Raw genomic sequence first — 14,982 nt, 5'->3', positions numbered from 1 at the left:
ATAGTCCTTCCTACCATTATTCCTACCAAAGTGGACAACCTCACATTTGCCAACATTAAATTCCATTTGCCAGTTCCTGGCCCATTTGCCCAGCCTATCTAGATCCTTCTGCAGACTCTCCACACCCTCCGCACAATTTGCCGTTCCACCAATCTTGGTGTCATCAGCAAATTTCGACACCATATACTCGGTTCCCTCCTCCAGATCTTCTATATAAGTGGTAAATAGCTGAGGCCCTAGCACCGACCCCTGGGGCACTCCACTAGTCACCAACCCCCAATCCGAAAAGCACCCATTGACCCCCACTCTCTGCCTCCTATTTGACAGCCAGTCCTCTATCCACGCTAACACCCTACCCCTAACTCCATGCCCCCGACCTTCTGTAATAACCTCTTGTGAGGCACCTTGTCAAACGCCTTCTGAAAATCAAGAAACACCACATCCACCGGCTCTCCTCTATCCACCGCCCTAGACACATCCTCATAGAACTCCAATAAATTGGTCAGACACGACTTCCCCTTAATGAAACAGTGCTGCGTCTGCTCTACCAAACAATTCTCCTCAAGGTGCCTCGCTATTTTCTCCTTGATCACGGATTCTAACATTTTTCCCACAACAGACGTTAAACTAACCGGCCTATAATTCCCCACCTTTTGCCTGCCACCCTTCTTAAACAACGGCGTAACATTAGCCGTTTTCTAATCTTCCGGCACTTCCCCGGAATCCAGCGACGTTTGGAAAATAATCACCAAGGCATCCACTATCACCTCCGCCATTTCTTTCAGAACCCTTGGATGCATTCCATCCGGTCCTGAGGACTTGTCCACAATCAGTCCCTCCAGTCTGTTGGGCACCGCCTCTCTAGTAACAATAATGTCATTCAGGCCCTCCACTCCTACCATCTTTCCATCGCTAACACCCAGCAAATCATTCACGTCCTCCTCCGTGAAGACCAAAACAAAAAAGTTATTCAAGGCCTCAGCCATTTCCCCATCCCCTACCACTAAGTCCCCCCTCTCGTCCTCTAAGGGTCCAACGTTCACCCTAGCCAGCCTCTTCCTTTTTATGTATTTATAAAAACTCTTGCTGTCCTTTTTTTATATTAAGCGCTAGCCCAGCTTCATAGTTTATCCTACCCTTCTTTATCAACTTCTTTGTCATTCTTTGTTGACATTTAAACCTCTCCCAATCCTCTTCTCGCCCACTCTCTTAGCTACTCTAAACGCATCCGCTTTTAATTTAACACTTTCCTTTACCTCCTTTGTTATCCATGGCTGATTATCTCTCCTCCTACGATCCTTTTTAACCATCGGAATAAATTTCTGCTGAGCACCAAGAAAGATTTCCTTAAAGATCCTCCACTGCTCCTCAGCAGACCTACCTTCCAACGCGCTCCCCCAATCAACATTCGCCAATTCCTCTCTCATCCTACCGTACTCCCCTCTGTTCAAACAAAGGACACATGTCCAGGAACCCACTTTCTCCTCCTCCATCTGCATCAGAAACTCTACCATACAATGATCACTCTTCCCAAGAAGATCCTTCACCACAAGGTCCCTAATTCTACCCGCCTCATTACATAACACCAGATCCAAGATAGCTCGCTCCCTCGTCGGCTCCAACACACAGTTCAAGGAAACTATCCCGGCAGCGTTCCGTTGCCTCTTTAACTTTGAATGCGTGAGAGCTTGAGCAGATGTTAAACACAAAAAAAGTGTATAAATACCTCAAAGTACTGACATGCAAAAAAAATTCAACAATTAATTTCCAACTGACTAAAGACAGTTTGATCTAATGCAGTCATACAGCTAGGCAGTGCAGAACATCAGTAATTTTTAAAAAGTTTTATTTATTATTGCCACATGTATTAGCATACATCGAAAAATATTGTTTCTTGTGCACTAAACAGACAAAGCATACCATTCGTAGAAAAGGAAACGAGAGAGCGCAGAATGTAATGTTACAGTTATAATTAGGGTATAGGGAAAGATCAACTTAATGCAGGGTAGATCCATTCAAAAATCTGATGGCAGTACAAGAAGCTGCTCTTGAGTCGGTTGTATACGACCTCAGACTTTAGTATCTTCTTCCCACTGGAAGAGAGAATGTCTGAGGTGCATGGGATCTTTAATTATGTTGGCTGCTTTGCTGAGGCAGTGGGAAATGTAGACAGAGCCAATGAATGGGAGGCTGGTTTGCATGACGGATTGGGCTACATTCACGACCTTTTATAGTTCCTGCAGTCTTGGGCAGAGCAGGAGCCATACCAAGCTGTGTTACAACCAGAAAGAATGCTTTCTGTGGTGCATCTGTAATAGGTGGTGAGGATTCCTTAGTCTTCTGAGAAAGAACAGGTTGTTGGAGATCTGGATACTTAAAAACTTGAAGTTCTCGACCCTTTCAATTTCATCCCCACTGACGTAGAAGAGGCGTATCCTCCAGTACGATTCCTGAAGTCAATGACAATCTCCTTAGTTTTGTTGACAGTGAGGGAGAGATTATTGTTGCCACACCAGTTCACCAGATTCTCTATCTCATTCCTGTACTCTGTCTCATCATTGAGATCTGGCCCACTATGTTGGTGTTGTCAGCAAACTTGAAAATTGAATTGGAGGGGAATTTGACCACACAGTCATGGATGTATAAGGAGTCTCGTTAGCGGCTGAGAACACAGCCTTGTGGAGCACCAGTGTTGAGGATGATCACGAAGAAGGTGTTGTTGCCTATTCTTACTGATTGTGGTCTGTGGCTTCGGAACTTCAGTGTCCAGTTGCAGAAGAAGGTGCCAAGGCCCAGGCCATGGAGTTTAGAAATGAGCTTTGTAGGAATAATGGTGTTGAAGGCTGAGCTGTATGAATGTGCTGACATGATATCATAAATTGACACTGGAGCTGTGAAGTTGAAATAGCACATCAATTTTTCCACTGAATTCTAAATTATCTTGGTTTTGGAAATTGAAAAAAAAGGCAGTCTCATATTCCAATGAGTTTGTTATTGAGTTATGGCATTTTAGTGATTTTGGTTTAACAAGTGGTGATTCTTTGCATGATTTTCAGTTGAAATATCAAATAACTTTCTTTAAGAATGTGTTTCATTTCCCCTGCCCTGTCACTAAGGAGGTGTATATGGTTTCGTCCATTGCACGGTCAATATTTCTTGGTAATCAGGAGATTTCATCCTTTTCTCATGGAAGATATCTTTTCTTTTTGCTGCTTGCTCACTAACACAATTCACAAACCGGAAATTTAACAGAATGAAATGTGGGAATAGAACCCAAAAGCTTCTGGGGTACTAATGTTATTCACTTGCACAAATTTAGTTTCTTTTCAAAATATTTCTTTTTGAGTTCCCTTTCTTGTCTCTTCTGCTGTGCTGATCAATTTATAATTGAACAATTTTCATTTCTTAACTCTGCTTAGAATGTACTCAATTTATATCCTCAACTGTGAAACTTTGTTAGTGGGTTGCACAATTGGCTCAATGTTGACCAGCTTAAGCAATTGTGGTTATAAAATATTGTGCAACTTGTATGTATGTCATCTGGTGGAGTTTTTTGGTGCTTGGGGAAAACTTTGTATGGCACTGTTGTCTAGCTATTACTGCGTTGTGTAATTCCACCGTAATCTTTGCCCTTTCTAATATCTGTCATTCTATTTAACTTGCAGCACAAGATACGTAGGGAAATTGTAACTGACCAGCCAGGTCTCCCTTACAACCTACGAACTAAGAAAGAAGAAGGAAAAGTTGTAGAATTGGAAACAAAAGATGATCATCTATATATAAAAAAGCAAGTGGAGGGGACTCATGAGTGGGAGTTTGGAGGACGAATTGGTAAGACCAATTGGTATTTCTGAAACCTCAATTTTCTTCCCCACCATTCTTCAAATGTGGTTTTCTGTAATTAGTTTTCTTCAGCTAGACAGACAAGCATGTGAAGTTTATGCATGACTTGACTTGATTCAGATTGTGAAAGTAATGCTAAAAAGACCATCTGACATATAAATTGCAATTGCATTTATAAAAACTCTATAGCAAGAATGAACTATCTGTAAGAAATTTAGGAAAGAGAATGCATACAATGTAACAAAAATTACTGGTAGATTAAAGGTTTGGGAATATTTTGAAAACCTGCCAGGATGACTAAACAAATAAATGAGGGAGGAAGAAATCGAGAATAAGCTTGCGAGAAATATAAACAGTCAAGGCGTAACAGCTGTCATTGGGAAAGATCTAGAACTAGGATGCATAATTTGAGAATATAGAGCCTTATTTACAGTGGACATAAGGAATTTCTTCTCAATAGTCGTGAATCTTCGCAATTCTCTACCTCAGAGAGCTGTGGATGCTGGGTCATTGAATATATTTTAAAGCTGTGATGATAGACAGATGTATAGAATCATAGAAACCCTATAGTGCAGGAAGAGGCCATTTGGCTCATTGAGTCTGCGCTGACCACAATCCACCCAGGCCCCAGCCCTATATCCCTAAATGTTTACCTGCTAAATCCCTCTAACCTGTGCATCTCATGACTCTAAGGAGCAATTTTTAGCATGGCCAATCAACCCAACCCGCACATCTTCTGTACTGTGGGAGCAAATCGGAGCACCGGAAGGAAACCCATGCAGACACAAGGAGAATGTCTATCTCTCTGTGTGGCGTTTGCACAATGACCCAAGCAGAGAATCAAACCCAGCTCCCTGGAGCTGTGAAGCAGCAGTGCTAACTATTGTGCCACTGTGCCGCCCATTCTTGTACGACTGGGGAAATTTTGGATTAAGAAGAGCAGGTGGGAAAGTATAGGCCTATGGTCAAATCAGCCATGATCTTCCTGAATGGTGGAACAGTTTCAAAGCCTGCTCTTTCTCTTTTTTTATGTTCTTATTGTTTGCATTAGAAGTGGGTTCCTTTTGTAGTTATAGTGCAAATGAGTTCTGGATTGCATTCATGAATTTGCACAATGTGCTGGGATTCCCTGTAGTTCCAAGTTCTAGCTTTTCAGCATCTAAGCAGTAAGTGAGACAACAAGTTGAAATAGTGTGTGTAAGATTTTCACTCAGAATTTTTTTGTTTGTTAGCAAAATGTTTGCTGACAGAAAAGCCAGCAAATAATACATTACAGTCACTTGGAATGGAAGACATTTGTTCATTTATATGTCAAAAACTAACATTTCCCTTCTTTTTAGGTGTCTTCTTCATAATGTTCTTTTTGCCTATTGCACTCATTCTTTTGCTGTTAATGTGTGCACAAGAAGATGCTAGTGTTCAGAATTTTCCACCCCCGATTCCAGCCCTGGAGACATTGTGGAGCAGCACTTCCCTGGGCATATTTGTCCTGTGGTTCCTTTTTCAAGCTCTACTCTACCTGCTGCCCATTGGAAAGGTAATTCAGGTTACAGCTCAGCAGTTTTTTAAAATAAGTATTGTAAGCACTTGGGGCACCATTTTGGGTTGCCAACAAAATGCAGCACATTTGTGGCTGTCTGTTTTTTTTTTAAAGTCTATTGTTTGTTATTATACAGCCACAGAAATTTCAATCAATAGGTGTGTTTTTGGACAACTTAGTTTTTGTTGGGATAAATTGGTCATATTAATGTTTCATTTCTGACTAAGGCCTGTCAACTTCCCAGAAATCGAGCTACTTGACCAAGTGCAGTTCTATTGCTCGCCCTCTTGGCACTGCCCTGGCAGTGTCCAGGAGGATCTTTGAAACAGTATGTAAATAGCCCAACCCAGGAAGAGCCATATTAGACCTGGTATGGGGGAATGAGGTGGAGATGCTGGCGTCGGACTGTGGTAAACACGGTAACCCTGAAAGCTTGTGAGTTTACTATCAAATAAATTGGTTGAACTTCAACCTGAGATTTCTTACTATGGGGGAATGAGCCCAGCTAGGTGATTGATGTTTAAGTAGGCGAGCATTTCGGGCACAGTGATCATTATTGTGCCTAGTGGACAATGCCAGGGTGCCATGTAGGCACTGCTCAGTCCTGCCCCCAACTACCCGGGGTCATCAATGGCCTGTGATTTCCCCTGGTGTGATCGTCTCACTGACAGGGGGGAAGTGTCTGGGTGGCTTGAAACAACTGTGCCAGGTGCAATTATTAATATATAAGTCAGCAAAGAGTACAAAGCTGATCACACCAGCAAAACACGACCAGTAAGATGGCTTTCGATCGACCGGTGCAGTGAGTTGAAAGGATCATGCCCATTATGTTTTGGTCACTCACTTGATCCTAGCATTTGACTACATATGATTTTTCAGGAATTTTATCTCTTTCGATTTCCCCGAGAATAATTGAGAATAGTGACATAGGGGAGCAGATCGGCAGACAATTTTTAGAAAGAGCAAAAACAGCAGGGTTGTTGTGGTGGGTGATTTTTAACTTTCCCTTTATTGACTGGGAGTCATTTACTGTTAGGGGCTTGGATGAGGCAGAATTTTTAAGGAGTGTCCAGGAGGGTTTCTTGAAACAGTATGTAAATAGCCCAACCTGGGAAGAAGCCCCCTGGTATGGGGGAATGAGCCCAGCCAGGTGATCAAAGTTTCAGATAGAGAGCATTTTGGGAACAATGATCATAATTCTGTAAGTTTTAAGGTGCCTATGGATAAGGGCAAGAGTGGTCCTTAGGTGAAGGTGTTAAATTGAGGAAGATTAACTACAACAGCATAAAGCTGGATCTGGAGAGCTTAAATTGGGGAAGGCTGTTTTAGAGTAAATCAACATCCAACGTATGAGTCTTTCAAATGTCAGTTGATTTGAATTCAGGACCGGCATTTACATGTGAGGATGAAGGTTAAGTGTGGCAAGTATCAGGAACCCTGGATAACAAGGGATATTATGAGCCTCGTCAGAAAGAAAAAGGAAGCATTCGTAAGGTCTGAAAGACTTAGGATAGATGAAGCTGTTTAAGAATATATAGAAAGTAGAAAGGAACTTGAGGAGTTAGGAGGGTGAAAAGGAGTCATGAAAAGACTTTGGCGAACAGGATTAAGGAAAATCCTAAGGTATTTTGTACATATGTAAAGAGCAAGAGGGTAGCCAGGGAAAGGGTTGGTCCACTCGAGAATAGTGGAGGGAATCTATATAGAACCAGAGGAAATGGGTGAGATACTGAATGAATACTTTGCCTCAGTATTCACCAAGAAGAGGGACTTGATAGGTAACAAGCCTAGGGTAGGGTGTGTAGATATTCTGGGTCATGTCGATATCAAAAAGGAGGTGTTGTTGGCTGTCTTAAAAAGCATTTAAAGTAGATAAGCCCCCAGGGCCTGATGGGTCTGCCCCAGAATACTGAGGAAGACAAGGGATAAATTGTCCCATTGATAAGATGCAGCATGGGTTCATGAAGGGCAGGTCGTGTTTAACTAATTTGGTGGAATTCTTTGTCCACTGCGCATGTAATGTTCTCAACGGGGAACTTGTGGATGTGGTGTGTCTGGATTTCCAGAGGACATTTGACAAGGTGCTGCACCAAACGCTGCTGCGTAAGATAAAGGTGCATGGTGTTAAGGATAATGTATTAGCATGGATAGAGGATTGGTTAACTAACAGAAAGCAAAGAGGGGGGATAAATGGGTAGTTTTCTGGCGATCAGTGACGAGTGGTGTGCCTCAATTATTGGATCACAATAATTGTGGGACCACAATTATTTACGATTTACATAGTGTCATCTGCGAATTTTGACACACTACACTTGGTCCCCAACTCCAAATCATCTAAGATGAGCGGCAGAGCAAAGTGTGCAGAGGATGCTGAAAGTCTGCAAAGAGATATAGTCTTAAGTGAGTGGGCGAGAATCTGACAGAGGAAGTACAATGTTGGTAAATGTGAAGTTATCTATTTTGGTAGGAATAACAGTAAAATGGACTATTATTTAAATGGTAAAAAATTACAGCATGCTGCTGTGCAGAGGGACCTGGCTGTCCTTGTGCAAGAATTTCAAGGAGTTGGTCTGCAGGTGCAGCAGGTAATTAAGAAGGTAAATGGAATTTTGTCCTTCATTGCTGGAGGGATGGAGTTTTAAAAACAACAAGATTATGTTGCAGCTGTATAAGGTGCTGGCGAGGCCACACCTGGAGTACTGTGTACAGTTTTGATCTCCTTACTTGAGAGGATATACTGGCACTGGAGGGGGTGCAGCGGAGATTCACTTGGTTGATTCTGGAGTTTAGGGGGTTGGCTAATGAGGAGGGACTGAGTAGACTAAGGCTATGCTTGTTGGAATTCAGAAGAATGAGGGGGGAAATCTGATAGAAACGTATAAGGTTATGAAGGGAATAGATAAGATAGAAGCAGGGAAGTTGTTTCCACTGGTGGGTGAAACTAGAACTAGGGGGCATGGCCTCAAAGTAAGAGGGAGCAGATTTAGGACTGAGTTGACAAGGAACTTCACACAAAGGATTGTGAATCTGTGGAATTCCCTGCCCAGTGAAGCAGTTGAGGCTATATCATTGAATGTTTTTACGGCAAGGATAGATACATTTTTGAGCAGTAAAGGAATTGAGGGCTATGGTGAGTGGGCAGGTAAGTGGAGCTGAATCCACAAAAAGAACAGCCATGATCTTATTGAATGGCGGAGTAGGCTCGAGAGGCCAGATGATCTACTGCTCCTAGTTCTTATTAAGGGAGGAAATTGCTGGGGCCTTGACAGAAATCTTTGCATCGTCATTGGCTATACACGAAGTTCCAGAGGACTGGAGGATACCTAATGTTGTTCCATTGTTTAAGAAGGGCAGAAGTCTCAACACCAGGTTAAAGTCCAACAGGTTTATTTGGTAGCAAACGCCACTAGCTTTCAGAGTGCTGCTCCTTCGTCAGGTGAGTGGGAGTTCTGTTCAAAAACGGGGCATATAAAGACCCAAACTCAATTTACAGAATAATGATTGGAATGCAAGTCTTCACAGCTAATCAAGTTTTAAAGGTGCAGACAGTGTGAGTGGAGAGAGCATTAAGCACAGGTTAAAGTGATGTGTATTGTCTCCAGACAGAACAATAAGTGAGATTATGCAAGTCCAAGCAAGTCGTGGGGGTTAGAGATAGTGTGACATGAACGCAAGATCCTGGTTGAGGCTGCCCTCGTGTGCGGAACTTGGCTATCAGTCTCTGCTCAGCGACAGTTGCCAGGAGCAAGCTGGGGAGGAATGCATTGGAACCAGTGTTGTTTCACTGTCACCCGCAGGCCTGCATATTTCCCACACTTCCTGGAGTGACTACTACTATTTGTGCCTGAGAGACAGTGAGGGTAGCATGTGGTATTATGGGTATAGCTGTGTCCACTGAGATTCTTCACGTTGGTTGGTGTATGAATAGAAGATTTGTTGCCTTGTTTGTGGTTCCTGCGCCGGTAAATAGGTCCGTGCAGTTGGGCATTCCGGTTCGCTCTCAGGTTGCAGTTTGACTTTGGAGTTCGGAGGATGTCCAGACCATGCTCTGGCATGGACAGGTCTAAGGTTGGTAAGTGGGTGGGGTCTCTGGGATTGCAGTCGCAGATGAGGGGTCTTCCTTCGGAGGTTGGAGGATCTCTAAACCTGCAAGTAAATTTAAAAGAGCAGAATTAGTAATTTTTGGTTAGTGGGAGTTGATTTTCAGGAGTGTGGGGGCAATTGTAGAGGTCAGTTGGGGGGCAGGGGGTTAGTTGGGGCCTACAGAAGATTGTAGCGCTCTCGGCCAGAGTGGGTGGAGGCCCCAGCTCCAAACTTGCTGGTCTGGTCGTTGGGGTCAGTGGAGGTCGGGGTGGGGGAGAAGGCCCCAGCCCTGGAGATGGAAGCCTGGTTGGTGGAGGCCAGGGGAGTGCTGGCCCTGGCGTTTTCCTGTGTGATGGGAACAGTGGGAATGCAGGCCTTGGCCCCTGAGATCGAGTTTGGGTCTGTGGGAGCTGGGAGAGTGAAGGCCTCAGCTCTGGAGATGGATTCCACATCGATGGGAGCCGTAAGAGTGAAGGCCCAGCTTTAAAGGTGTTTTCTTGGTCAGGCCCAGGATAGCAAAACCCTGGCCCTGGGATGCATTGTGGACCTCTCATCCCACATGGTCAGCTGATCTGGTCCAGCTTTAGGTCAGGTGTCTCCAGGGTCCTAAGGATCACCAAATGTGTAAGAGTTGTAATAGAACATTGTTAAAGAGTTTAAAAGAGTTAGAATAGAACTATAGAAGCATAGAATAGAGTGAAAGATAGAATTAAAGGTTATGCTGGATACAGCTTGCAAGAGGTTGCCTCTGTCCGACATCTTAAATTTTTACACCATGTCATTCCAACCTCTGTTTCACATATGGATCTTTGCATAGTTTTGATGAGGCAGTTTATTTGGAGGTCTGCATCTCATACAGCTTGGTGTCCTGTCCTTTTTATTTCTAGGATGTGGGTTCAATTCTAACCTAGACTAACAGAATACAGTCTGCAGTTGTGCAACATTAAAGGAGTTTGGGGCAGCCTCACCCTAGTTCCTCGGTGCAAAACTGTTCTGAATTTAATTGGCAATGTCACTTATGACATAAGGATGGTTGTGGAAAAAGGAAATAAGCCAAGTCCAGAGCTGCTTCTGTATCTAGATAAAGGTATATTGAACAGCGTAGAGAAAGCTTTAGCCTTCATCTAATCTGTACTATACCTGATTTGGTAGTAATTGCTGGTGATCATGCGTGCCAAAAAAGGAAGAACATCCCATTTCCTGACCCTGATAGAACCTGACTTTGTTTAAATTAACAATTTAGCCATTTTTTTTACCTAATTAAGGAAAATATTCAGGAGAAGATAAAATTGAACAAAACTGTCCAAAAGCTGCTTGGTTACAGAAGCCACATTTTTGAGCTGAATTATATCGGGTTAGTCCTGTGGTCAGTCTCCCCATTCAGAAAAGTTAGCTGTTTTGATAGAGTCTCATTGTGGTTGTATTTCCACTTTCTAAAGCAATATGTATGTTAATCTCCCTATCATTTGCTCCAATTTCGGTGATTGTCCATGATGAACCAATTGATTTTTGTAACAATTACTTCTATTACACACAGATTGTTGATGGAGTACCGCTAGCAAACGGAAAGAAGCTTAAGTACAGGATCAACGGTACGTATTTAACAGGATTCGCAAAATATTGATAAAGAGGGCGGGAAAGTGGAACTGAGCCACGACAGATCAGCCATGATCTTATTGAATGGCGGGGCAGGCTCGAAGGGCTGGATGGCCTACTCCTGCTCCTATTTCTTATGTTCTTATGTTCTTAAAGAAATGCCATTCTGTGTAACAGCTCATTCAATACAACATCTGTCCCATTTCAGCAGAAAAAAAACGCTTATTCTCCTAGATCTCTCTGATTCTCTGCTTTCTATAATGTCTGACTCAAGGGTATCTTATTTCACAACTTTTTATTTTCCTTCCTTGATTTTAAAAAATGGACGTACAGAGCAACTCTTAATTCAAAATGTAATATGATTTAAGTGAAAATTGTAACATTCCATTCTTCTGGGCATTAAACTGTTGAGGGATATTTTAGCAAATTTTAACTGACAGATTTTTATGGCGGTTCTAAACATTTTAGTAAAAGCAAACAATGAAACTCGAAAATAAATAGTTGGGTGGGGGGAGGGCAAGGCTTCACATGGAGGAGTGAGGACGAGTCAGTAGTGTAGGGTAATAATATGATAATCATTACTCATTACCAGGAGAGGCAGGCAGGTAGTGCAGGAGTCTCCTGTAGCTATTCCCCTTTCAGACATGCATGCCATTTTGGATACTGTTGAAGGGGATAGCCTGTCAGGGGGAAATACCAGCAACAGCCAGACCTGTGGCACCACAGCTGGTCCTGCTGTGGAGCAAGGTTAGGTAAAGAGCAAGCTAGCAGTAGTAATAGGGGACTCAGTAGTTAGAGGCATACATAGGCGTTTCTGTGGTCGCAATCAAGACTGCAGGATGGTGTGTTGCCTCCCTAGTGTCAGGGTCAAGGATGTCTCTGAGTGATTGCAGGACATCCTTAAGGGGGAGGATGAGCAGCCAGAGGTCATTGTACATATTGGTGCCAATGACATACGTGGAAAAGGGATGAGGTCCTGAAGTGTGAATATAGAGAGTTGGGCAGAAGGCTAAAGTGCAGGCCCTCAAAGATAGTAATTTCTGGACAACTACTGGTACTATATGCTAGTGAGAGTGGGAATAAGAAGATTAGGCAGATGACTGGCTTCAGAGCTGATGCAGGGGGCAGGGATTTAGATTTTTGGATAATTGGGACCTTTCCTGGGAAAGGGATGACCTGTTCAAGAGGGACATGTTACACCTGAACTGGAGGGGCACTAATATTCTGACAGGGAGATTTGCTAGAGACACTTGAGATGGTTTAAACTAGTTTGGCAGGGGCGTGGGACCCGAAGTAGTAGGGAGACAGAAGAGGAGATTGAGGACAGCTCAGAGGTTAAAGGGAGCACATTAAGTAAGTAAAGGCAGTGTCAGTAATCCTAGTACCAGACAGATCAGGCAAAAGCAGAACAAAGAGTAAGGGAAGTCCAGATTAAACTGCATTTATTTCAATGCAAGAGGCCTGATGGTCAAGGCAGATGAACTCAGGCATGGATGGGTACATGGAACTGGGATATTATTACTGAAACATGGCTAAGGGAGGGACAGGACTGGCAGATCATGTTCCAGGGTACGGATGCTATAGGAAAGATAGAACAGGAGGTAAGAGAGGAAGGGGAGTTGCACTTTTGATTAGGGAAAACATCACAGCAGTACTGAGAGGGGATATATCTAAGGGTTCGCCCATTAAGTCTATATGGGTAGAACTGAGAAATAAGGGGGAAATCACTTTGATAGGGTTGTACTATAGGCCCCCAAATAGTCATTGGGAAATTGAGGAGCAAATATGTAAAGAGGTTACAGATAGCTCCAAGAAAAATAGGGTGGTAATAGGGGATTTTAACTTTCCCATCATTGACTGAGGCAGCCATAGTATTAGAGGGTTGGATGGAGAGAAATTTGAGTGTATTCAGGAGGAATTTCTCATTCAGTATGTGGATGGCCCACTAGAGAGGGGGCTAAACTTGACCTCCTCTTGGGAAATAAGGAAAGGTAGGTGTCAGAAATGTTAGTGAGGGATCACTTTGGGACCAGTGACCATAATTCTGCTACACTTGGAATGCTGTGTACAGTTCTGGTCGCCCTATTATAGAAAGGATATATTAAACTAGAAAGAGTGCAGAAAAGATTTCCTAGAATGCTATTAGGACTTGATGATTTGAGTTATAAGGAGAGGCTACATAGACTGAGACTTTTTTCTCTGGATCGTAGGAGACTGAGCGGTGATCTTATAGAGGTCTATAAAATAATGAGGGAATTAGATCAGCTGGATAATCAATATCTTTTCCCAAACTTAGGGAGTCTAAAATTGGAGGGCAAAGGTTTAAGGTGAGAGTGGAGAGATAAAAAGGATTCAGATGGGCAATTTTTTCAGGATGTAGAATCAGTTGGGGAGGGGATAAGAAATATTTAAGGTATGACATTCCTTGTGGGAGTGATATAAAGGCTCCCTAATGGTTGGACATGGTATACAGGAAGACGTAATGGAAAACGGCTAATGTTACGCCGTTGTTTAAGAAGGATGGCAGGCAAAAGGCAGGGAATTATAGGCCGGTTAGTTTAACATCTGTTGTAGGTAAAATGCTAGAATCCGTGATCAAGGAGAAAATAGCGAGGCATCTTGAGAAGAATTGTTTGATAGATCAGATGCAGCACGGTTTCGTTAAGGGGAAGTTGTGTCTGATGAATGTATTGGAGTTCTATGAGGATGTGTCTAGGGCAGTGGATAGAGGTGAGCCAGTAGATGTGGTGTTTCTTGATTTTTCAGAAGGCATTTGATAAGGTGCCGCACAAGAGGTTATTACAGAAGGTCAGGGGGCATGGAGTTGGGGGTAGGGTGTTAGCGTGGGTAGGGGATTGGCTGTCAAATAGGAGGCAGAGAGTGGGGGTCAATGGGTGCTATTCGGATTGGGGGTTGGTGACTAGTGGAGTGCCCCAGGGGTCGTTGCTGGGGCCTCAGCTATTTACCATTTATATAGATGATCTGGAGGAGGGAACCGAGTATATGATGTCGAAATTTGCTGATGACACCAAGATTGGTGGAACGGCAAATTGTGCGGAGGGTGTGGAAAGTCTGCAGAAGGATCTAGGTAGGCTGGGCGAATGGGCCAGGAACTGGCAAATGGAATTTTAATGTTGGCAAGTGTGAAGTTGTCCACTTTGGTAGGAATAATGGTAGGAAGGACTATTACTTACATGGCGAAAAACTGCAGCATGCGACAGTGCAGAGGGACCTTGGGGTCCTTGTGCATGAGTCGCAAAAACCCAGCTTGCAGGTGCAGCAGGTGGTCAGGAAGGCAAATAGGATGCTGGCCTTCATAGTGAGGGGGATTGAATATAAAAGTAGGGAGTTTTTGCTGCAACTGTACAGGGCACAGGTGAGGCCGCAGCTGGAGTACCGTGTGCAGTTTTGGTCGCCGTACTTACGCAAGGATATTTTGGCCTTGGAGGGAGTGCAGAGGAGGTTTACTAGGCTGATACCGGAGTTGAGGGGGTTGAGCTATGAGGAGAGGCTGAATAAACTAGGCTTGTACTCATTAGAGTTTAGAAGAATGAGGGGAGATCTCACTGAGACGTATAAGATGATGAATGGGATGGATAGAATAGAGGTGGGGAAGCTCTTCCTGCTCAGAAAGGACAGTAGGACTAGAGGGCACAGCCTCAAGATGGTGGGGGGGAGGTGGAGGTGGCAGTTTAGAACGGAGTTGAGGAGGAACTTCTTCACTCAAAGGGTGGTGAATCTCTGGAATTCTCTGCATGTTGAAGTGTTGGAGGCTGCCTCGCTAAATATATTTAAGAAGCGAGAAGATAGGTTTTTGATAGGCAAGGAGATTAAGGGTTATGGGGAGAGGGTGGGAAAGTGGAACTGAGCCACGACAGATCAGCCATGATCTTATTGAAGGGCGGGGCAGGCTCAAAGGG

At 43.5% G+C, this 14,982-nt stretch overlaps 1 protein-coding gene across 1 annotated transcript in view; it reads left to right on the top strand.

Annotated features, from left to right (window-relative positions):
- lbr (lamin B receptor) overlaps positions 1-14,982 on the top strand; it is a 136,615-nt gene that overhangs the window by 75,690 nt on the left and 45,943 nt on the right. Inside the window, exons 5-7 of the mRNA XM_080193081.1 lie at positions 3,666-3,831; positions 5,184-5,380; positions 11,004-11,058. Coding sequence (XP_080049207.1) covers positions 3,666-3,831; positions 5,184-5,380; positions 11,004-11,058 — 418 coding nt within the window. The remainder of the gene's footprint in view (positions 1-3,665; positions 3,832-5,183; positions 5,381-11,003; positions 11,059-14,982) is intronic.

The sequence above is a fragment of the Carcharhinus amblyrhynchos genome, chromosome 7 (genome assembly GCF_965287045.1).
Source record: "Carcharhinus amblyrhynchos chromosome 7, sCarAmb.v2.hapA, whole genome shotgun sequence".
NCBI lineage: Eukaryota > Metazoa > Chordata > Chondrichthyes > Carcharhiniformes > Carcharhinidae > Carcharhinus > Carcharhinus amblyrhynchos.
This window is presented reverse-complemented; position numbering and strand designations above follow the sequence as displayed.